At 53.3% G+C, this 22,984-nt stretch overlaps 2 protein-coding genes across 7 annotated transcripts in view; one reads left to right on the top strand and one right to left on the bottom strand.

Moving 5' to 3' along the window:
- The window catches only part of PRMT7 (protein arginine methyltransferase 7), a 46,668-nt gene extending 31,735 nt beyond the window's left edge, over positions 1 to 14,933 (top strand). For 3 of the 4 annotated variants that reach the window (XM_057711077.1, XM_057711075.1, XM_057711076.1), the window contains exons 9-21: positions 1,710 to 1,837; positions 2,250 to 2,385; positions 3,378 to 3,461; positions 3,849 to 3,896; positions 4,593 to 4,682; positions 8,311 to 8,472; positions 9,764 to 9,838; positions 12,070 to 12,230; positions 13,150 to 13,246; positions 13,482 to 13,654; positions 13,818 to 13,960; positions 14,200 to 14,373; positions 14,801 to 14,933. In XM_057711077.1, the coding sequence (XP_057567060.1) occupies positions 1,710 to 1,837; positions 2,250 to 2,385; positions 3,378 to 3,461; positions 3,849 to 3,896; positions 4,593 to 4,682; positions 8,311 to 8,472; positions 9,764 to 9,838; positions 12,070 to 12,230; positions 13,150 to 13,246; positions 13,482 to 13,654; positions 13,818 to 13,839 (1,176 nt within the window). In that variant the 3' untranslated portion in view covers positions 13,840 to 13,960; positions 14,200 to 14,373; positions 14,801 to 14,933. Of the gene's footprint in view, positions 1 to 1,709; positions 1,838 to 2,249; positions 2,386 to 3,377; positions 3,462 to 3,848; positions 3,897 to 4,592; positions 4,683 to 8,310; positions 8,473 to 9,763; positions 9,839 to 12,069; positions 12,231 to 13,149; positions 13,247 to 13,481; positions 13,697 to 13,817; positions 13,961 to 14,199; positions 14,374 to 14,800 lie in introns of those variants that run through there. The other variant, XM_057711078.1, reaches the window with a different exon arrangement.
- SMPD3 (sphingomyelin phosphodiesterase 3) overlaps positions 14,752 to 22,984 on the bottom strand; it is an 82,576-nt gene continuing 74,343 nt past the window's right edge. For all 3 annotated transcript variants that reach the window (XM_057711081.1, XM_057711079.1, XM_057711080.1), the window contains 6 exons: positions 21,248 to 21,323; positions 20,977 to 21,132; positions 20,412 to 20,501; positions 20,093 to 20,156; positions 18,133 to 18,295; positions 14,752 to 17,874 (listed from right to left, as the gene is read on the bottom strand). In XM_057711081.1, coding sequence (XP_057567064.1) covers positions 17,773 to 17,874; positions 18,133 to 18,295; positions 20,093 to 20,156; positions 20,412 to 20,501; positions 20,977 to 21,132; positions 21,248 to 21,323 — 651 coding nt within the window. In that variant the 3' untranslated portion in view covers positions 14,752 to 17,772. The remainder of the gene's footprint in view (positions 17,875 to 18,132; positions 18,296 to 20,092; positions 20,157 to 20,411; positions 20,502 to 20,976; positions 21,133 to 21,247; positions 21,324 to 22,984) is intronic.

Raw genomic sequence — 22,984 nt, 5'->3', positions numbered from 1 at the left:
AGAGAGAGAGAGAGAGTGAGTGAGTGAGTGAGTGTGTGTGTGTGTGTGTGTGTGTGTGTGTTGGGGGGAGGTCAGAATTCTCCCACAGAATTGAGATTGGCACTGGGCTCCTTTCTTCCTCTCCGGGAGTGTGGTGGTTGCACAATTAGCATAAGAATTTCATAAAAATGTTAATACTTCTCATTTGCATATCTTCAGAGTGCTTCTATGTATATTTTCTCCTTGAATCCTCATATAAGACATGCTGGGTAACCACATAAAGCCGGGCTCAGCAGGGGAGCAGGGCCTCGTGTAGGCAGTGGTGGTGGGTGCTTGTCCCCAGGTGACCTGACAGTGGGGCTTGTGTCCTTCCTCTACCAGTGGTGACTTTTGGACTGTTTAGAATTGGAAGCCCTGCTCATGAATCTCCCTCATGGCCTCACTAAACTGCTCTTGGGCAGCCTCAGACAGTGGGTCCTGACTGTCATAGCTCTTTAGCATCAGGACCTGGGAGGCTGGCATGTGGGAAGAATGCGGTGACAGGGAAGCACTGTGGGAGCCCAGAGGGGCCAGGGATGGCATAGTAAAGTATGAGTAACAGGTTTTAGAGAACCTTTTTTTCCCTCCTTGTTACTGTTTATTTTTTCCAGAATGTATCCGGTTAGATTTTTGTTTTCTAGCTTTTACATTCAAAAAGACATCTTAGATAGATGGGAATGTCATTCACCTGCCTTTAAGTTAAACTCAAGGTCAGGTAGGATAGAGTGTGTTGACTGAAAAAAAAATATGCACAATGTGAGAGTTGTGAGTTAACTTTATTTGAGGCCAAATGAGGACTGTAGCCCAGGAGACAGCCTCTCAGGTAGCTCTGAGGAGCTGCTCTGAAGAGGCGTGGGTGGGGGGCAGGAGGTCAGTATAGATATGATTTTAGTGAAGGGGAGATACTCGCAGTCAGGTACACGTTTTGGCAGAAGGTTGCTGTTAGTCACGAGGAGCAGATGTCTCTGTTAATGAAATTAGTGCTTTTCTAGATATGAGAAGATACAAGAAATTGGGCTCACAAAGCCTTCTCCTGAAAACATCTGACTGTCTGAAGGCCTTTTCTGCCAGTTCTTTCCAGAACGCCTCATTCCTGATCTCCACCCTGAACTCCTTTCAGGATGTGTTGAAGGTCAGGGATTGCAGTGGCTAGTGACTTCATTCTTGTAGAACCAGTGGTGAGCAACAGTATTTAGTTGGTAAATGCTTTCCTGAGAAGTGGAGCTGGCTATTATCCCAACCTTTTATTTTGGGAATTTTAAATCCATAAAATAGGTGAAAATGAATATCAGTATGCCCTCTGCTTAAGTTTACCAGTTGTTAACATTTACCACATTTGCTTTCTCCCTCCCTCCTTCCATCTCTCTCTCTCTCTCTCTCCCTTCCTCCCCCTCCCTCCCTCTCCCCCCCCTTGCCCCCACACACAAGGGGCAGGGGGCTGGAGTCCCCTGTCCTGAGCCCACCTTGAAGACCACTGCCCTTTCTAAAGCCAGCAGTGTTCCAGCAAGCTTTCGAACCTTTAGCCTCTCTGACTTGAGAGTTTTCTCCTTTATCTCTTTGACCACAGTGGCTATCTGTAGTTCACACAGTGGTCTCCTTGCAAATTGATTTTTGGCTTGGGTTTTGGCCCCTGGATTAGATGTGTTGCTCTCATTGCAGCTTGGTGACGGCTGATTCTCTTCCTGTTTCAGTGGCGGGACCACTGGATGCAGTGTGTGTACTTCCTGCCACAAGAGGAGCCCGTCGTCCAGGGCTCAGCCCTCTGCCTGGTAGCGCACCATGATGACTACTGTGTGTGGTACAGCCTCCAGAGGACCAGGTGTGCCCCGAGCCTTGTGGGGTGGGGCCCTAGGCTGGCGACCCTGTGGATTTATGTAAATTCCCTCTACAGACCCTGTAGAGGTTTGAGTGGGCACATTTGTATCTCAGTAGAACAAGAGTAGAAGTTTGTGACTGGGTGTTTCAGTGCCTATTTGTGTGTACTCAGAAGAGGCTGCCCCAGTGGCAGGACCTGCATTTGGAGCAGATATATATGAGCAGCCTTGAATTGGAGGGCCCTGTGACCTGTAAGGTCCACTCGAGAGCCAGTGCCTAGATTTACGCCCCCTAGAGGACCATGGGTGTGTCCCCTCTCCATCTCAGTTTCCCTGGAGCAGGTCCCTGTGCCATGCCTTCATGCTCGCTGGTGCCTAGCAGGTCGTCCCTCTGTGTCTGTTCATTTCCTGGCCCAGCCCCGAAAAGAACGGGAGAGTCCACCCAGCGCGCCCTGTGTGTGACTGCCAGGCTCACCTGCTCTGGAACCGGCCTCGGTTTGGAGAGATCAACGATCAGGACAGAACTGATCAATACGTCCAGGCCTTGAGGACGGTAAGTGTCCGGGCCCTTAGGTGGTTGTAGGCCAGAAGGGGTTTGCCCCATGGACCCAAGCTCATTGCTCACTTACGATTAGCTGGTTTTGTGTTCTGTGCTCCCATGTCTCTCCGTGAGTGGCTTCAGCTGGCTCCTTCTGGGTGGGCATTCAGGCAGAGGCCACGGAGCTTGTTTTTGGACTTCCTGAGGGCTTGTTCTCTGCTCGTGTATGGGAGCCTCTCCCTGCCCCCTGCCTTTGTCCCTGTGGTCACTAGCAATTCCTGTGGGTGATCCTTGTGGATTCAGCCACCCCACTATTCCTCTCATCTGCTGCTTCCTTTCTAAAATTTTCTAGAATGTAAATCTGGTCATGTAACTTTCCTAAAAGACCTTGGATGCCTGCTGCCTGTAGAAGGGGTCTCTCAGCCCGGGGACCACACACAAGGTTTGGATGGGGGTCTCTGGACCCCTTGGAGTCATGTGCAGAAATGTGTGTGCATGTATGCACATGCATGCATTTTTCCTGGGAAGGAGGACCCCAGCTATCCTAAGTTTCTCTCAGAGGGGTCTGTTGACCATAAAGGCATCCCTGCTTTGGGGAGTCATTCGACATGCCCACAGCTGTCTGTGCTGTGACCAGGCAGGGAAGAGACCTGTGGTCATGGACTGGGAGGTGGCCTCTGATAAACAGGGCCGGCCTTCAGCTGGGCCTTCTAGGATGGCTTGAGGAGAGTCTTTCCTGATAGTGGGATCTGGGTGGGGGGAGGTGAGGAATGTGGATGTGTTGGAGGCTGGGGCTGGTTACCATGTGGGCCTGGGAGGCAAGTATGACTGGTGTTGGGGCATAAGAAGATCCAGCCGGGTGGTGTAAGGGATGGAGTGAGGAGGAGATCAGATGAATGATCACAGAGTGAGTTAGGGGGTCAGATGGGAAACATTCCTGTTAGTTTGTCAATAGGAGTTTCTTGACATTGTAAGAGAATCTGTGCTGAGGTTGCTCTTTTCTGCAGGTGCTGAAGCCAGACAGTGTCTGCCTGTGTGTCAGTGATGGCAGTCTGCTCTCCATGCTGGCCCATCACCTTGGGGCAGAGCAGGTACTGGACATGTGCCTTCTGCCAGCTTCCTGACAGCCGCTCTTGAGTTCGAGTGTCATGTGGTCTGGGTACACAGTTTTGTGACTAAAGCTCTGCAAAGTGCAGCGGCCACATGCGTGGCGGGCATGCTTGGGTTGGTGGCTGAGGGGTTGTTTCCTTGTGTACGAGCGGGAGTCAGGCTATAGCTGTTGTCATATAGCTGCAGCTCCCGAGTCTGTCTGCCACGTTGCTGGGCTCGGCGCAGAGTGGTGTGCTGTCCCAGGGGAATGGTGAGCACGGCCAGAGTCGGTTAGATGCTGTCTTCTGCCTTGGAGTTGCATTGTAATCCTTGTTTTCTTTTTTTGTTAAGTGCGTCTCTTACAACTAATAGCATGGTATTCTCTTTAGGTATTTACGATAGAGAATTCAGCAGCTTCTCATAGACTGATGAAAAAAGTAAGTGATAATTGTTGTTACTGAAATAATGAGAGGACCTGTGGGGCCTGCCTTCCTGCGTCTGCGATTGATCGCTTTGAAGCAGTGTTGGTACCAAGGGAACTGGGAGAAGTAGCAGCTGCCAGTGAAGTTCTTGTGAATCCCAAGTCGAGAGCTGGCCTGGAAGTCTTTTAGGGCTGTCATTGAATAGCAGCGAGTGTTTACACTCTGCTTTGTTTTTGTAGCTGAAGAAGTGTAGGCTTTCCTCCTCACTTCACATAAAACTCAAAAAACTGCAATCTTTGCAGTGATAAAATTGAATTTAAGATTTGTTTCTGGGGCACCAGCGTCCAGAGAGTCACTGCTCACAAACTGACCTGACTGGTTGGTCCTGTGATGATGTTTCTCCTCCTGGCCAGTGATTGGTTTTGATTTCCTCTCTTGAGAGTAACCTACCTCCACCAGAACTATACGTCTACTGCTAAGTCTTGCTAATGTGCCTACAAGAGAAATTTTTTTTGCTCTTATGACATTTTGCTCCTGATTTCATCTGAGGTCTGTAGGAGGCCTTTGGATGGCAGAAGTTCCGCAAAGCAGCTGTAAGTGGTGCTCCAGAACCGTTTGGCCAGAGAAACCTTTATCCATTTGGCCACAGATAAAGCAACTCTGAGATGTTCTTTTTTCTGGACAAAAACAGAACTTTGTTTTCTCTCTAAGATCTTCAAGGTTAACCACTTGGAAGATAAAATTAATATAATAGAGAAACGGCCTGAATTATTAACACCTGCAGACTTGGAGGGTAAAAAGGTGAGTAGCGAGCACTTTGCGTTTGCTCTGGACAGCGCAGCTCTGAGATAGCCTCACTGCCCCCTTCTCCTGGCTTCGCCACCGGTGCCCCACGCACTCACCAGCTAAGGACTCACCGCTGTTGAGGGTGTGGTGAGGTTTGAAGAGACATCCACTGAGCGAATACTTGCACTACTTTCAATGGGCTAATCGCTGCTCCTTCAGCGAGGGTGGACTGTCTGGGATTGACAGTGGCACATCGTGTCCCCTTGCTTTTCGCTTCACAGCACTGCTGCGCATGCTTCCACCTCCCATCCCTTCTTCAGTCTCCTGTGTGCCTCTGAAACTGCTCCCAGCCCTGAGTAACCTTAGCTGCTAGACACGCTCTCCCTGCCACTTCATATCCCTGGCCTCCTGCACCCACGACAAGGTTCTCTCTCTCCTCAACACACTTCTCTTTAGGTTTTTAAGAAGCTGCCTTTCCAGGTTTTCCTCTTATCTTTCTGGATGCCTTCTCAGTCCTTTGTCGGTCCCTCTTCCTTCACTCGATCCTTCCCTGCAGGTGTCCTTGGTGTTCTCTCCTTGTCTGTCCTCTCCTCTCATTGTGTCTCCTCTTGGGGCCATCACATCCCTTCCCATGTGGGAATTGTGGCCCTCCAAGCCAGGTCTTCACATCTCACATATCCCACAGGCCCTTCAAGCTGGAACCTGTCATCTTTCTTGCCAACCTTAAACCCTTTTATTGAAGTATAATTGAGATATAATTATGGTTAATACCATAAAATTAACCCATTTCAAGTGTACAATTTGAAGATTTTTTTTTAGTAAATATACAGAATTGTACAGCTATTACACTGTCTAGTTTTAGAACTTCCATCACCCAGCCCCTAGCCCCAGGCAACCACTGATCTGGTTTCTGTCTCTGTAGATTTGCCTTTTCTGGGCATTTCATGTGAGGGGAACAACACAGTATGTGGTCTTTTGTGTCTGACTTCTTTCACTGTCATGACTGAGAGGTTCATCCGTGTTGTAGAATGTGTCAGTATTTTGTTCCTTTTTCATGCCAAGTGGCACTGCAGGGTACGAATGTGGGATGTTTCATTTACCCATTCACTTGCTGATGGGCATTTGGATTGTTTTCAGTTTTTGACTATTATGAGTAATGCTACTGTGGACATGGGTATGTAAGTCTTTGTGAGGGTTTGTGTTTTCGGTTCCTTAGATGCTTAAGCTTGGAATTGTTGGGTTGTGCGATATTTTTGTTTAACTTTCTTTTTTTTTTTTTGGCTCCACTGTGTGGCTTCTGGGATTTTAGTTCCTCAACCAGGAACTGAACCTGGGCCCTCAGCAGTGAAAGTGCCGAGTTATAACCTTTGGACCACCAGGGACTTCCCTGTTTAACTTTTAAAGAAACTACTAAACTGTTATCCAAAGTGGCTGTACCATTTTACATCCCAACCAGTAATGTATGAGGCTTGCAGTTTCTCTGTATCTTTACCAATGCTTGGTATCGCCTCTCTTTTAGAGGAGCCATTTTAGTGGGTGTGTGGTGATGTCTCGTAGTTTTGATTTGTGTTTGCCTAATGACTAATAATGTTGAACACCTTTTCAGGTGCTTATTAGCTATTCCATGTCTTGTTTAGTGAAATATCTATTTAAATCTTTTGCCCATTTTCCTCCCATGCCTTTTTTTTTAAAGAACAGCTTTCTTTTTGAGATATGGTTCGTATAGCATACAGATTTAAAGAGTACAGTTCAGTGATTTAGTATATTCATAAGATTGTGCAACCATCACCACAGTCAAGTTTAGAACATTTTCATCGCCCAGGAAGAAACTAGCTCCGTGCCCGTTAGCAGTCACGCCCCATTTATCCCCAGTCCTCCCAGCCCTAGGCAACCACTTGCCTGCTTCTCTCTGTATGGATTTGCCAATTCTGAACATTTCATATAAACAGAATTATGTGATACATAGTCGTTTGTAGGTGGCTTCTTTCAAAGTTCATTCCTGTTACAGCAGAAGTCAATACTTCATTTCTTTCTGCTGCTCAGTAATACTCCACTGTATGGCTATACCACATTTTATTTGTCCATATGGATGGACATTTATTTATCCATAGTAATGGACAGTTGATGGACATTTGGACATTCATGTACAAGTTGCTCTTTTTTTTCCTTATAGATGAGGATTAAAAAGATATTTAGGGAATTCCCTGGCAGTCCAATGGTTAGGACTCCACGCTTATACTGCAGGGGGCACAAGATCCTGCAGGGGGTGGAGGTGAGGGGGAGCGCTAAAATCCCACAAGCCTCACAGCACGGCCAAAAGAAAAAGGAAAACTTAAATTCTGTAAGCCATTGATATGGTGCACTGGTGAGACTCCAGGTCACTGTTGAGTAGAAGTGGTGAGAGTGGGCGTTCTTGCCTTGATGTTGGGGGAGCAGGGAATACACAGGGCCAACCGCTTTCTGTTTTACTTGTTTCCTTCTGCGTCTCCATCTCAGCCAGGAACCCGGGTGTCATCTCAGAGTGGCCCTGTCCTTGAGCTTGTCTGCTTGAGCCCAGCCCTGGGTGGTCTGGCTCCTCAGCATCTGCCGTCTCGTTCTCCTCCCTTTGACGCAGACTTTCCGCTCCTCGCCTGGACCGTAGCAGTGCTCGGCCAAGTCACATCCTGTCCCCACCTGCAGGTGGCCTCCCTACTTCCTACATACTGTGGGGATCTTTTTTTATTTTTGGCCACACTGTGCAGCTTGTGGGATCTCAGTTCCCCAATCAGGGATCGAACCCGGGCTACAGCAGTGAAAGTCCAGAATCCTAACCACTAGGCCACCAGGGAACTCTTGAGGCATCTTTCTAAAGTGCATTCCTTCTTGTATTAAACCCTCATTAAAGCTTTTAGTGGTCCCCTCTTGCCTCCAGGGCAGAGTCCAGTCCCCTTTACCTGTCATCAGCTGTCCTTGGGTAACCTGGCTCCTCCCCACCTCTGTGGCCTCGCCCTTTACTGTCCTGCCCCTCCTGCGCGTCTGCCGAGCTCCCACAAGGGCCTTGCTCTCGTTCACACCCCTGCTCTTGCCTCTGACCATCCCTCCGCCTGGAATCCCCACTCCTTTGCTTTTCTGCCTCCTGTTCATGCATCTATTCCTCCAATCAGCAGACCTTCACAGACCATCTGCTCCGGGCCAGGTACTGTGCTGGGGTTACTTTGCTGCCAGTGGCCCTACTTCTGTGGTTTCCGGGGCTGGTGAAGGAGACAGACTAGCGCTGATAATAAATTGTCACCCTAAGGCTTTGAGTAGGATTTACAGGATGCCATGCTAGAAGCCCTTCTGGATGCTCTTACCTCTAGGGTCCCTGCACGAGCCCCTTCCTTGCTTCTGTCAGAGATTACTGCACTCTGAGGATGGCCCCCAGCCTCGTCTGCTCCCCCTTCCACTTGTACTCCTGAGTGCAGAGCGTGTGTCTCTTTCTCATGTTTGTATCCTCAAGGGCAGGTGCAGACCTTGACCTGCTTGTTGACCGACTGACTGACCTAGTGGGTGAGTGAATGAATGAATGAATGTGCCTATGAAACTTGTGACCTGACTTGACCTGACTTTACTCCTCAGCCAAATCCCTCTGACACCCTGATCCTGCTTCTTCTCTGATTGCCAGGTCTCTGTCCTCCTGGGTGAGCCGTTCTTCACCACCAGCCTGCTTCCATGGCACAACCTGTACTTCTGGTATGTGCGGACTGCTGTGGACAGGCACCTGGGGCCTGGCGCCGTGGTGATGCCCCAGGCTGCCTCGCTGCACACGGTGGTTGTGGAGTTCAGGGTAGGCCACCCAGAAGTTTCCATGGGGGGTGGGGTGGGGGAACCGTGTTTTTCTTGTAAAGACCTTGGATGCAGATGGAGCGACTAGGGTCTTAATGGGTTGGGCCTGTGTTTTTCTGTATCAGCACACTGCAGGGCTGAATAGAAGAGGATTGCCTTTGTAAAAATGAAGTGATTTGGCACATGAAATGGAAATGGCTGTGTGTTGTCACTTTACAATTATGGCTTATCAGAATCATTTTAAAATATAAATTAAGAGTTTCAGAAGACAAGCTGTGCAGCTTGCTCTGCTCTCATTAAGAGCTGAGGTTCCAGTTCTGTTACCAGACCTCATACCCAGCCTGATCCCCGCTGGGCTGAGGGGACAGGCCCCTCCTGTCAATAAAGTGACTGTTCTGGCAAAAAAAAAAGAGAGAGAGAGCTGAGGCTCCAGTTGTTAAAAGTATTTTGAGATGAACGAGTCAGCTTCTTTTTGCAAGAAAAATTGAAAAGCTTCATTTTAATTTTCTCATCAAAGCAAAACCACAGTCACAAAGTCATTTTGAGAAAGGCGTTTTTTATTAAAAGGATTTTGAAATGCTTTTAACCTGAGATGTAGAGTGGACCTCATTTGATATCTCTTTGGTAACGGTTTTATCCATTGGTAGCTTAGTGGTTCCATCACTTAATTTTCTGGGCATTTCTTCTGTGTTGTTTATTCACTTGATCAGATTCCACATGAATTCTGGTTTTCATGGCCAAAGAGGGAATGTGGAAAATGACACTCTTCCCAGGCATATGTCCAAGAGACAGAGGATGCAAAAGTTGACTGGCCTGAGTGCACCTCTGGTCCCCTCCCGGGATCCTGTTGTCCTCTCTCTCTCTTTATAGGCATAGAGCCGTGAGAACTGGTTGATGACTCTTCCCAATGAACAGGATGCACAGGGAAGGAGTTAGGGACCCTATCCCAGTAGCTCTGCCCAACTGTCCCTCATAGGAGAGGGCTTGGGATCATGGGAGGCTTTGCATGTTTGAGGAACCATCCTGGGTCTTTGGTGTCTCTGGGCCCTTCAACTGTGGGCATCTCTTCCAGGCCTACTGGAGCAGCAAGATATGCCTCAGGTTGGAGCTGGGGCAGCCCCCAGCCTAACCTCACTTACCCTTCCTGCTCTTGTCACCACACTTCTGTGTGCCTGGGTGGGCATGGATGTCTGTGTGCTTGGCATGCCTGCCCACCCGCCCTCATTGGGTGGGTATGGATGTTGGTGCGCCCTGGTGGGTGGGTGTCAGTGAAGGCTGTGCCTTCTTTACAGGACCTGTGGCGGATCCGGAGCCCCTGTGGTGACTGTGAAGGCTTCGATGTGCACATCATGGATGACATGATTAAGGTAGGTGGGGCCACAGCTCCCGCCTGCAGTGTCCCACCCACCCACTCCCTCCACATGGCCACAGACTTCTGATGGGGACATCTGGCTTCCGTGGAGGGACTTCAGTTGGGCAGTGCGGGCAGCATGCAGGGAGCTCCTCCGTTGGGGGCAACGAGGGCAGGTGTATCTGTTCTTAGTTCACCATGAGCACGAACCTGAGAGCCATTGTATCTCCAAGTCCAGCTGGTATTAGGCCATTTTTGGCCCTGGGCTGTAACCCCTCAATCAGAATTTTGGATTGGGGCCTGTCTGTCCGTCACCAGGCCACTGGAACCCCTCCTGTCATTGTCAGCAGCTTGTTCTCTTTTGGGGGCAGTGTCTCTAGAGAAGGCAGTTTTGGCAACCTTCTGAGCCAGGCATTTTCATTATGTGGACTCCATTCCAGGGGAAGGTGCTTGAGCATGGAGGGGCTTGGGCTGTGGAAGGAGGGTCCTGCAGGGTTATTCGTACATCAGTAGGGGATCGAGTCAGCCACCAAGGTCTGCATCTCCCAGAACCCAGGGCAGGTATGAAAGTGGCAGCGATATTTGGCTCGGCCAGCATGGATGTGAAGAGTCATGAGCCCCGTGAGAAGGGCAGGGCCGGAAGCACCATCCCGTTTTTATGTATTAAGAAAATTCACACATGTAATAATTGTAAATGGAAAGTGACCTTTAAAAATTATGTACAATATTAAAAAAATTTTTTTTAATGGAAACAAATGTACACATACAGAGAAAAAGGGGTGGAGTAGTGAACACCAAAATATTAGTTATGTGATTAGGAAGTGGTTAAATTTTTCCTCCTTTTGCTTATCTTTCTGTTCACATTTTTCTACAGTGATTGTGGATTGCTTGTGTAAACATTTTTTTTTTAAGTAAATAAATCCAGTGGATATTTTCACTTTCCATCTTACCTGCCTCTCCACAGCAGACCACTGACTATTCCATGCTTCTAGAAATCACTGCACACTGTCTCCCTCTGGACACTCCTCAGGCTCCTTTCTGGATTCCTCCCCTCTTCTCATCCCTTAATGTGCCTTGTGTTCTAGGTCTCCCCCAGGCCCCTGCGACCCCCCTGACTGTCCCCATCCTCTCTCTTTGCTGGCCAGTGTCTGTATCTCTCCTGAGCTCAGATCAAATAGCTGAGAGCAGTGGACCCTCCACTGAGATGTCTTCAGGCACTCTGACCTGATGCTTCCAGAATCCATCTGCTCTTCCCCTACCCCCAGCCTGGCCCCTTCCAGTGTTCCTGTCCCCTAGACCTGCTGCCACTTCATGCCTGCCTGCTGGCTCAGGGCCCTGAAAACCTCCCAGGCACGTCTTCGCCTTCCCTTGCAGTTGGTTGTTGGGTTCCATAACCATCAGGTCCTCTGTGAGCCTGTTTTCTTCCCCCGCTGCTGCTGGTGTTGTCTGGGCCACTTTCATCTCTTATATCTCACCATGCACCCTCTTGCCTCGCCCAGTCGGCCTTCCTCCACAGGGAGCTCAAGTGAATCTGTAGATCTGAAGTCTATACCTGTCTGTCCTCTGCAGGAAAGTCCTGTGAGGCTCCTTGAGCCACCACTCCGACCCCTGCAGTCACCCCCCGCTGCTCAGCCGCCTCTGCGCTGCTCTCCACCCGTTCCCTGCTGGGCTTTGTCCACTCTTCTGTTTGCTGCCAGCTCCTGTGTAACCGTCAAGAGGCAGCCTAGAAATCATCGCTCTGGACAGCTTTTCTGCCCAGCCCTGTGCTCAGGCGGTCAAGTGTCCCTCAACCACCCGGATCGCTTGTCTCCCAGCTGTCTTCCTCTAGACTGGGAGCCTTGTGTGGGGTGATCTGGCAGCCACAGTGCTCTGTAAGGGTCACTGAGTAGGCAAGGGTCCAAGTGACAGGTGTTTTCACCAGTGTAGACATTTGGTCTTCAAGGTAGCTCGTGAAATGGGCAGTGTCATCCAGTTTTAAAAGGGAGAAAGTGAAGCTTAGAGTGACTCACTGAGGAGACGGCTTGTGAGCGGCGGTAGGAGCAGAAGCCAGCTGGTCTGGCTAGGTGCCTGTGGTCCTTGTGAGGACCCACTGCCTCACGTGACCGTGGCAGTTACCTTGAGGGACCAGGACCATGGAGGTTAGGGGCCACTGGCATAGGTAAACTCTAGAGATGAGGACACGAGCCCCTCAGTCCCTGGCTGCCCAGCTCTGTCTCTGCAGACCCCTGCCTCCCCTTCCCTTCTCAGCGTGCCCTGGACTTCAGGGAGAGCAAGGAGGCCGAGCCCCACCCGCTGTGGGAGTACCCATGCCGCAGCCTGTCCGAGCCCCAGCAGATCCTGACCTTTGATTTTCGGCAGCCAGTCCCCACACAGTCTGTTCGTGCCGAGGGCACCATCGAGCTGAGGAGGTGGGTGTGAGCTTCAGGGTTTGGGGAGTGGCAGAAGGAAGTGGCAGGGCTTGCTTTCTAATAGTTATTGCCTGAGCATGCACTGTGGTCACTCTCAGTGTGGGTGGTTTGGCTGTCCTTGTCTCAGCCTTGCCCTTCCTGAAGTGGCCCTGAGTGTGCAGTGGGTCCCCACAGCCTCTGGGTGGGGAGAGAGAGGCAGACTTGGCTTGCTCATCCTCCCACAGCTGAGGCTCCCTTTGAGCTAAGCGGCATGTTACATACAGCTGCAGAGAAACGTGAGTTTGGTTGCTATGGTTACTCATTGGACCATATTCCTGAAATCTCCTGGGAACAAAAGCAGGTTAGGAATCGGCAGGGCCTGTCATTGTGTGTGGTCAGGCCCATCCAGCTCCAGCTCCAGCTTCCTTTGTGGGGAGGGGCTGCTGCTTCCCGGAGGAAGAACCCTCTTCTAACTGGGTGGAGGCTGTGAGCCCAGAGCCCCTTGGGGCTCCTTTGACAAAGGGGAGACAGGACGGTTGCCCATCTGCGCCTGCCATCCAGAGTGTATGGGAGAGATCTTCTAGATTTCGATGCCCAGACTGCTCTCTGAGCCTTCCGGGCCAAACCCTTCCGTGACCTCAGGCCGAGGAGGCTGGTCCAGCATCTAGCTGGCCCTCCGCCAGTGTTACTCGGAGTACTTGGCCAGGCTGCGGGGAGTGAGCAGGGGCTTTGGGCTGTGGTTCTTCTTGCTCAGCATTTTACTGAGTGGTCTTTAGTCAGGTGGAGTGTTAGGAGCCTCCTGACTGGACAGGATGGAAGTGGGGGAGGCGAAAGGTTTCTGAAAAGCAGAGGGGAGCCATGGCCATGCCTAGCCAGTCTCTCATGCGGCTGTTTGTTTTTGGCCCTACATTCCCACCCCGCATCCCACCCCTACCTTCAGACCTGGGAGGAGCCACGGGGCCGTCCTGTGGATGGAATACCACCTGACGCCGGACAGCACGGTCAGCACCGGCCTCCTGAAGCCTGCAGAGGACAAGGTAGTGCTGTGTGTGTGGGTCCCAGAGTGGGCCGGCCCCAAGAGCAGGTGCCTGTGCACCACCCGCCTGTGCTCTGGGTGTTCCTGGCACGTTCAGCCAGCTGGTAGCTCCGTGGCCCCGGGTCACCTGGCCCTGAACAGCAGCTTCCCACCGCGAGCTACCTGGGCTGGAGGCTGGCCAGGGAGGGGCTGGGGTGTCAGAAGCCCTTACCGCCTTCTCATTTCTTCCCCTGCAGGGGGACTGTTGCTGGAACCCCCACTGCAGGCAGGCCGTGTACTTCTTCAACACCACACTAGACCCCAGAGTGCCACCAGGTGGCCCCCAGACTGTCACCTACACCGTGGAGTTCCAGCCCTGCACTGGAGACGTCACGATGGATTTCACGCTCTCAGATGCCCTGGACCGTGGGTGCTGACCCTCACTTGTTGAGAAATAAAGTAGTGGAGGGCTTCGGGCTCTGAATGGTGTGGCTTTCTGTGAAGGAAGGTGAAGGCGCCTCTCCTTTCAGGGCCCAGCTCGGCCTCTGGGCTTGGAGGAGACCTCTTCCCTTTCTGTGTTTTTGCATTGCCAGCTCCTTGCTCCAGATGTGGTGAGAAGCCGGCATTGCTTTGGAGCTGAGGAGGGGCCAAGGAGCCCACCCTGCAGCGGTTTTGAAGTGCTCAAAGCTCTAAGGCTACAGTGTCCCTCCTGCCCAGCCTGGGAGCGGAGCCAGAGGTGACTGGGCCGGGCAGGTTGGGCTGCTGTTGGCTATGCAGTGCCAGGGCAGGCGTGCTGCTCTTGTGGGAGCTGGCCTAGCCTTGCCTGTGCTCTGGAAACCTTTTGAGTCCCACCTGCCTGCTCCAGCTAGGACGGGCTTCTAGGGGCAGAGTCACTGACTTATGGCTGCGCCCCGGGCCTTGAAGACACTGGCAGGGCCAGGCTGAGGACTGAGTTCAGGCTCTTTCACTTGTTAGGTAATGGCACCAATCCACATTTGTAAGGGTCTGGCCTCTGTGTGCAGCACCAGCAGGTGACCAAGACCAGCACCTGGACACCAGGCTGCCCTTCAGAGGACAGGGAGGAGGCTGTCCCAAAGCTGTTCCTCAGATGCAGACCCAGGAAACCAGCCATCAGAAGGGAGCCAGGAGGTACGGCCCTTTCCCGTGTGCCCCCCCTTCTAGCAGAAGGACCTTGTTCCCGAGAAGTCTGGGGCAGGTGGGTATGAGTGCAGTCACCCCGACCTTGCTTACCAAGGAAGGTCAGAGAGTCCCAAGGAGGCCCAAGCCTTGTTTCTTCTCACGCTCAAGGTGCCCTTCTGCTGTTTACTCCCAGTTCCAGAGGGAGTAAGAGAACCCAAGTGGCCTGGTTTTCTGATGGTTCAGGACAGACTCAGACTGTGCCCATCCTGTGGGGAGAGGCAGGCCCCCCCCAGTGTCTCCCCACAGCCCAGCCTGGCCGCCTAGCCCCTTGGAGTCAGAGCAGGGCCCGGCCCAGCTTTTCACTTAAATAAGTGGAGAACAGCAGCCTTGAGCCTCACAGTTTTATTTTTTCTTCATTATCCATCCTTTCTTTCAGCACCAGTAAAGGAAAACAAAACAAAACAAAACAAAAGCAAGACACCTCTCTTTTCAAAATATTTTATCAGTTGTAAAGATTGTTTTTCTTCTAGGGAAGCATCGTCTGGATATATATTTGATAATGTTTTTACCAAAACCTTAGGTGTGCTTACCATATAAAACCCCTAATGTCCCATGAGGATACAATACAGAAAAAAATACAGAAATTAAAAAAGTGTTTTTTGTAGTTTTTTAAAACAGTATTTCTAAATCTCAGCAAGTTAATACGATAGTTAAAAAGCATCAAGATTAATATCCATACTTAAAACTCAAGGTGGTTTGGACAAATGAAGTGATCATTTTTTCTGAAGCTGACCCCTGCCTCCTGGCTTCTCTGGAGGAGGCTGGGCCCGGGGCAGGTGTGGGGCCTTGGGAATTTGGGTGACCCCTGTGTCTGTCCTTCCCAGGCCTAGATGCCACAGAAACATCTGAGATGTTTCTTTTCTTTTTTAAAAATTGAAATGGTAAAGTCTGGCTTGTACATAGACCCGGGGGTGCACAGGCTTGATGAAACTTGTGGCTGGGTGATGGTGGCCTCAGCGCCGAGGCTCTGCCAGAGGTCGGTGCGAGGGGAGCGGGGAGGCAGGCCAGCCCTGCTCTGGACACCAGGCAGGCTGGGCAGAGGTGACCTTGTTAGGACAGGAAATGACTGAGGCACAGGGAGGTATGACTTGCCTAAGGCCACCCCGTGAGTAGGGAGAGAAGCATGTGCCCCTGTGCCTTGGCTCCCCGCCAGCTGCCCTGGGAGTCAGGCAGTCCCTCTGAGGGATGGAAGTTGTGCTGGAGTCGCTCTGCTTCAGGAGCCCTGGCCCTGCCTCCTCTGCTCTCCTGGGAACAGAGCTGACCTGCAGCCTAGGGGCCTCGGCTCAGGCCCAGACATCTAGGCATCACATCTGCCCCGTTGAGATCCACCTGTGAGCAGATTCCTGGCTGCTCCTGGGATTGGAGGCCTCTGACCCAGTGAAGCCTCTCCAGGGCACCGAGGGCCATGCCCTTGGAGGAGGGGTGCTGAAGTATAGCTGATTTACAGTATCGTGTTAGTTTCAGGTACACCCTAGACGGTGAGCAGCCCCTCCTGGCTTGACTTGGGGGGGTGGGGCTAGGGGCCTGGCCAGGGAAGTGCTCCAGGCAGTGAGGCCCTCAGTCCAGCTGCTGCCGCTGCCAGGGGGCTTCAGACCAACCAGTGCCACTGTGAGTGTGGCTCTCAGGAGGGTCCTCCTTCAGCGCAGGGCCTGGCCTCTGGCCTTCATCCCCTTATGGTCACTCTTGCAGCTCAGTGGGTGACAAGGCACAGCATCAGCGTTTTGGCACCAGGAGGCTCCCGGCAGCAGGGTCCTGGTGCATCCCCAAGCCTCGTTGGGCAGAACTGGCTCTGAGCCAGGCGGGCAGAACTGGCTCTGAGCCAGGCGGGCACATTGGTTGGGGTGCTGCGAGGAGGGGAGACCTTGGGGGTTGTCAGTAACAGCCCTCCGAGTCAAAGGGGCCTCGCAGCTGGAAACAGACAAAACCCTCCCTGTGTGAGCTGAGGGGAGGAGGCGTCCCCAGGTGTGTTTAAAAAGGCAGGTGGGCAGAGGCAGTGCTGCCGTGGGGTGAGGCGCTACGGGCTTCATCTGCAGCCTCTGCCACGCTGTGCGCAGGTGCCCGGGGCTGGCCCTGGTCACATGGTGGCAGAGTGGATGCCTGTGCACCTGGATGTCAACCAGTACCACTCCCTGCCTGGGGTGAGCAGTGGCCGTTGGCCTTGCCACCCCCAGCCTGCACGCTGGTGAGGGGACAGGCTGCTCTGCTCCTTGACTTCCAGCCCTTTTGTCCAGGGCCCCCAGGTCACTGTTGAGGATGGGCCTAGGAGGACAGAGCCGCAGCCCCACCCAGAGGCAGGTGGACGGTTCCTGAGCTCAGCCAGCACGTGGATGGGGACAGTCCCCAGGAAAAGATTGGTCCCAAACCAGAAGGGTGTCCGTTGGGGAGACAGGATCAGGCAGAAAGAGGATGTGTTGGTTTTGACAGAAGAGAAGCTACAAATCTATCATTTCCAAAACCACAAGTCCCCCTCCCCCCCTTATGCTGTGAGTTGCCCTTCTTCCTGTAAAAAAGTGATGCTCTCTCCTCAGATTCCTGTCTATGGCTCCATTGTCTGTCCACCTTGGCGTCTCCAGGGGAGGCTCCAGGCTCTGCTGTGCTGGGGGAAGGGAGCCTGGCTCAGAGCAGTGTTCTCCTTCTTGGCTTGCAGACCCTTTAAAGTGAAGGGTTGTTTTTGTTCTTAACTTTTTCTGTTTTTCTTTTTAAAATATAATCGCCCTTGAATGCAAGACCCTGGGGAAGCGCCCGGGCTCGCTGGTGACTGGACACAGCCCTCACGGTCCGTGCCTGTGAGCTGTCCAGGCTGGAGGTGGCAAGCCAGCGGCCCTGTGTCCAGGAATGCTTCTTTGGCTGGTTCTGATTGTGTTTGGAGTTTGGCCTTGGGTGAGGCCCAAGCGAGGGGTCTGTGGCTACAGCGTGGCATGTGGCATGCGGGCAGTGTGCATGCGAGGGTGCAGGCATGCGAGACGACATGGCAGCAGACAAAAACAATGAACCCTGGACGAAGCTTGAGAAGAGATACAAAGAGTACAGAAACCCGGTTCTCATACTAACCCACGGGTTACAAACTAGGTTGTGCTGTAGATTTGTAGAAAATCACGATTTGAAAGAATGGCACTGGTTGGGCAGCCGGGACTCCCCAGGCCGGCCTGACTCCTGTCCACGGCGAGTGCCCAGAGGTGCCGGGCAGCGCTGGTTCCAGCTCACCCAGGACTGGCCGCAGCTCTCCCGGGCCTCTGCCCTCCTCCCCTAGCACCGGTGGCGGCGCTCGCTGGAGGGGACACGGCCAGGAAGGGACTGTGGCTCAAAGGGCTGGCGGAGGCCCCCGCTGCTCTTGGTGACTTGGCCAGTCTATGCCTCCTCCTCCCCCGCAGACACCATCAGTCGCATGGCCACTGGGAGATGGTCCGTCAGGCCTGACAGCTGGGTGATGAAACTGAATTCTTCCACTTCCTGTGGGGGCGGGGATGGGGGGAAAAAGAAACATCCCAGTTAGACCCAAAGGGCATCCTGTAAAAGAGGAGCCTGGTTTGGACCTTCCTGAAGGCAGAGGGGTGGGAGGATCTGTGGGCCCCAAAGGTCTCCTGGACTGGCATGTCCCATTTTCAGAGGAGGGCTCCGTGCTGCCATGGGGTGCAGGGCTAGGGTCCTCTATCTACAGGCGCAGCCTGGCTGCCTTGCCCAGCCCAGCCCAACCCAGCTCAGACTCACAGCCTTCCAGTCTGGGCACAGTCCCTCCTCCCCATGCAGCATGTAGTCGATGCGCCTGCCGTTGCCCTTCAGCAGCTCTTTGCGTCCCTTCTGGCCTCCTCCGGGGCTCTTGCTGGTGGGGAAGGCGAGGTACTCCCTGCGACCTTCCTCGCTCTCCAAGACCCTGCTCACACAGACAAAAGGCACAGAAGGCAAGGTGAGCGCCGCCCCAGCCCCAGGTCCTGAGTGTGGAGCCACGTTCCGCCCCCAAGTCAGGTCAAACCCTTGCATTTAAGACCTGTCTTCCTCGTGAGCCCGAAAAGGGACTGGGATGGACGGAGACCAGGTCTGAGCCTGCTAGTTCCTGACTGACCTGGGCCACTCCAGAGTCTACCTGGGAGTGTCCCGTGTCCACCTTGGGCTGGCAGCACTCTTTCCCTTTCTGAACTAGAACGTTGGCACCACCCAGAGCCTGTGACCAAGTTGGGGACAGAACTGCCCATCCCCTCTCCAGGATGGGGTTCTGGTCTGAGCTAATAGGGTCCTGTTTTGGGGAACTTGATCATTGCAGTGAACCTCAGGGACCCTTCTCTTCTGGAAGTCCCCAGGCCCCCCATGAGTCTTGTTTCAGGTCAGCAGGGGGCCAGGGGAGCCAGGAGAGCACCCAGACCCCATCCCAGGACTGGACTCATGTCAGTCTGTGCCATCAAACCTCTGAGCCTCCATGTCCTCCTCTAACACAAGAATGGTGGCTGTGGCCCCAGAACACTTTGGGGACCAGGTGTGTCAAGAAAGGAACAAGGTGGGATGCGGCTGTCTCCCGATTTCTCGGTGGAAGAAAACTGATATGGGTGTGCACGTGCTGGTCAAGGTCCTGCAGGGAGGGCAGGGCTTTCAGGTAGAATGTTATGCCCTGAGGCTGGGTCTTCTGCCTTCTTGTCTGCTATCTGCTTCCTGTCAGGTTTCCTCCAGAGCCTGAGTACCAGTGGGAAGGAGCCTTCAAGGGACACTCCATCTGGAGGGCAGATGCAGGCCAGTGTTGGGGGCGAGAGGTGCAGCCACCAAGAGACACCGGACAGGCACGGCCAGCAGACATGGTTTTCTACAAGGTCTTTATCAGCCTCGAGATAAATACAATAATGACATGCAGAACATCGTTATGTCTCAGAAATGTAGTCCATTGCTGTCCTTTGCCTTTGATGATTAATTCCAGCATCAGTGACCTAAGAGTTACTGATACCCGTTTTTAAATCATCATTTCATAAAAAGATAATTTTCTCGGCATAGGATGATGTTTCAAATTTAGTCTATAATCTAATTAATTGGCTCAAATTAGCTGCGAGGAGCCATTGCCATGGCTCTGCAGTCTTGGGCTGTGAATTATAAATGGGCTCTGCTTCTGGCCTCTCAAATGTGTCCTTTTTGGAAGTCTCCTCGGGTTCAAGAATGCAGTTTGGCTGGGATGGAACTGTCTCTGCTTTGAAAAGGACTGGCTTGTGTTAGCTTTGTTCATGTTTTTATTTGCCTAATTGGTGGCTACCCACTGCTGGGCTTCAGCATCAAACACCATCCCCAGGGCTCTTCCACGGGGGAAGAGATTGGCCTTGCCCTGGGAGATTCTGGTCCTTTCTCCTGTGCCCAGGGCAGGCTGGAGCTCAGGGCAGGCCAAGCTCTGGTAGAGTGGGCCCAGACTCTGGTTGCTGGTGTAGGAAATGCCACCTCAAGACCCCAGGCCTACTCGGAGGCGTCTTCTTGGTAAGGACACCCCTGGGACATGAAGTCCACCATGGCCTCCGCCTACCCCCAGTTTGCATCCCTGAGGCTCTCACAGGAGTCCTCCCATGGGGCTGTGTGCTCTCGCCTGCCCGCAGAAGCCCATCTCTCCACACCTGTGTCTGGGTCAGTGCTCATTCCAGACCTGGGAGCCGCCTGGATCTGCCTGCCCTGCGTGACCACAGCAGCACGGGTGCTGGGCACTTACTTTTGTAGGTTGTCAGGGGTGCACACTTCCTCGTCGTAGAGACCATCCTTGTCCAGCAGGGTACCTGGGGACGAGGGGGTGAGAGTGGTCACTGTGGGCAGGGCCCAGCCAGCCTCGAGGAGGGCTGCCTCCCCGGGGCAGGAGGGGTGGGCCAGGGCTTCTGCAGGCCCGGCAGCTGAGTGCCCCCTCCTCCCAGCAGTGGGATCCTGGGGCCAGGTCTCTCCGGCAAGCCCGTGGGGTGTCAGGCCTCAGCAGTGCCCTTCCCCTGCCCCAGGCCCCCTCCCCTCCCGTCCCAGCACCATCCCCAACCCCAGCTCACCGATTGCCCATGGCTTCTCCTCCCCAGGCCCCAGGCGGCAGGGGTCCTTGTAACGTGTAAACAGGGAGTGCTGCTGCTCCAGCTTGTCATCTGTGCAAGGAGGGAGGGAGTGCCGAGGGGCTCAGGGTGTCTGGTCTATCCTGGAGGGCCACCTGCCTCTGGTTCTGGTCTGACCAGAGTCACCAGATCCCTGTCCCTCAGGTAACTGCCTCTGGGAGGGGTCTGTGTTCCCAGACAGATGGAGCTGTGGTTCATCTGTCACTGGGTTTCTGCATCCTTGAGAATGCTCTCTCTAATAGGCAGAATTGTGCCTGGTGGGACTTCCTTGGTGGTCCAGTGGTTAAGACCCCGCATTCCCAGTGCAGGGGGGCTTTCAAGGCAGTGCATGTGTTCTTATTCTAGGATTTCTTGGGGGCAGAGAAATCATAGTCTTGCTAAACGTCCCACTCCCATGCTCCCAAGGTGCAGGAAGTTATTTGAGCTGCCTAACTCCAGTCTTTCCAGCTGTGACTAGAGCCCACGCCTCCCGCAGTGGCCGACCCTAGTGGGGAGGAGCACGCCTCACCAGAGGAGCAGTTGTCAAAGTTAAAATCTCCGCAGATGACGTCAAACGCCACCAGCTCCTCGGGGTTGGCTGTGCTGGATGAGGAGGTAGATTTTCGGAAATCGGCCAGCCAATCCTGAAGCATGTTCAGCTGCTCACACCGAATGTCACTGTCCTCTGTGGGGCCGAAGCACAGAGAGGTGACGAAGCTGCCGCCAGGCCCCAGCCAGGGTGATCCCCGCCCCCCGAGGGGACGTTCCCCGCCCGCTGAAGCCAGGGCCCCGGCCCCTACCTGGCAGGGCGTGCAGGTGTGTGCAGGAGATGTACCCCACAATTCTTTGGTCCTGAGGTGTGCTTCCCACCTGCACCTGTGGGGGAGGAAACCAGGTGTTGATAAGGAGGCCTGTGTTATCATTACTCTGAGCGCAAAGGGACACTGGTGACACCTGCCCCGAGCCAGTCAAACACTCAGAAGCCCAGCTCTGTTGACTCCTGGCTAACAGCACATGTGTGCTTCTAGGAGCTTCTGCTCCAGTGTGGGAGGCAGATGCGTGGAGAAATACCAGCCTATGGCATGGTGAGTGCCACTGACGATTCACGCGGGGCTTTATAGGAGGAGAGATGCAGAAATCACTGCAGACTTCCTCCCCAAACTTCTACGTCTCCTGGTGACCAGAATGTCCACGTGGATGACCCTCAAGTGCCCTCGGTTCTTTGTCCACTCCTGTCTGGTGGCTCTTTACTCCTCCCCTTGATCACACCCTGGACCTCATCATGGCTTGGAGCCCATTCCTGTGAAGTCTGAGTCAGGCTTCCCTCTGGGATGTGGCCCAGCCACAAAGCCCACCACCCTTCTCCACTGTTAGAGGCCTTGGACCTTGCCCCTCTGCTCTTTCCTTCCAGTCTCTGCCTCTCTGGTTTCAAGAGCAGTCATTTGATCTGCTTTTTGGCTGTGGTCCCCGTTAGTCCCCAGATCTGGGATGACAGCTGTGGCTGGTGTCTCCATGGCACCTATGTCATGGCTGACCCCAGGCACCCCATGGCCTCCGTCCTGAGCCCAGACCTCCTTCCTCCACAGGGGCCTCTACACACTGTACTCTCCCCAACCTTGGTTCCTGCCTCCTGTTCACCTCCTTCACTGGAGACAGAGTCGCTGGCAGGTGGAGTGGGGCCAACTCCCTGCCCAACCACAGGTGACCCTGGCAGACTGGCACCAGATGTCGGCATACTGAAAATGAGCATCTCAGTTGTACAGCACAGACAACTCGGCCTCCGTTGGTGAGCCTGGTGCAAGCCTGAGCCGTTGTCGGGCTGCGGAGGGGAGGGTCGGCCATCCAGCCTGCAGGTTCTCAGGCCCTCTGCTGGAGGCTGTGACATGAGAGCCCCTGCTGGCGTGCTCCCCGTACCATCCTCTGGTGCCCTTCCCAGAGGTCTCTGGTTGCATCTTCATCCGCTTCCTCTGAGATTTCCTCCTATCTGAGCCTCAGCTGTCTTCCCCAAATTTCACTAATCTATTCCAGACTGGATTTTCTATGATGGCAAGACCCTGGACTCTGGGAGGTCTCCAGGGAGGGTGACTATAGAGGCCAGTTGTTGGCTGAGGTACGTGCAGCCGCAGGGCAGGTGCCCCTGGCTTCTGCTGAGCACAGCTCTGTCCATCCTCCAGCTGACGGTGGCCTGGGCTCTTCACGGGCGCGCTGCTCTGAGCCTCAGGAGGCTGCTGTCCTTCTTTCTGCTGCTGAAGTCAGGTTAGTATTATTCTCCTCCATGAGGACTTTCTCGTCATCAAACATCCTTAGCTTTCTACAGCTCTTCACCCCCATTCTCAGCCTGGGTAGATGCACATCCTTCCTTTTCCAGTGCCCAGGCGGATGAATGACTGGTTACTTGATACTGGGTCTGAATTTGGGGCTGTTTATAAGCTCATATGTTCACCATTCATTTCTTGCCCATATTCCAGACCCAGACCTTGCCCCAATGATACCACCACCCCTGGAATCCCTTGGAAATCACACACCATTGGTGCCCC

The sequence above is a fragment of the Hippopotamus amphibius genome, chromosome 16, assembly GCF_030028045.1.
Source record: "Hippopotamus amphibius kiboko isolate mHipAmp2 chromosome 16, mHipAmp2.hap2, whole genome shotgun sequence".
NCBI classification, from domain to species: Eukaryota; Metazoa; Chordata; class Mammalia; order Artiodactyla; family Hippopotamidae; genus Hippopotamus; species Hippopotamus amphibius.
Note: the sequence above shows the minus strand (reverse complement) of the source record. Positions and strands in the feature narration are given on the sequence as shown.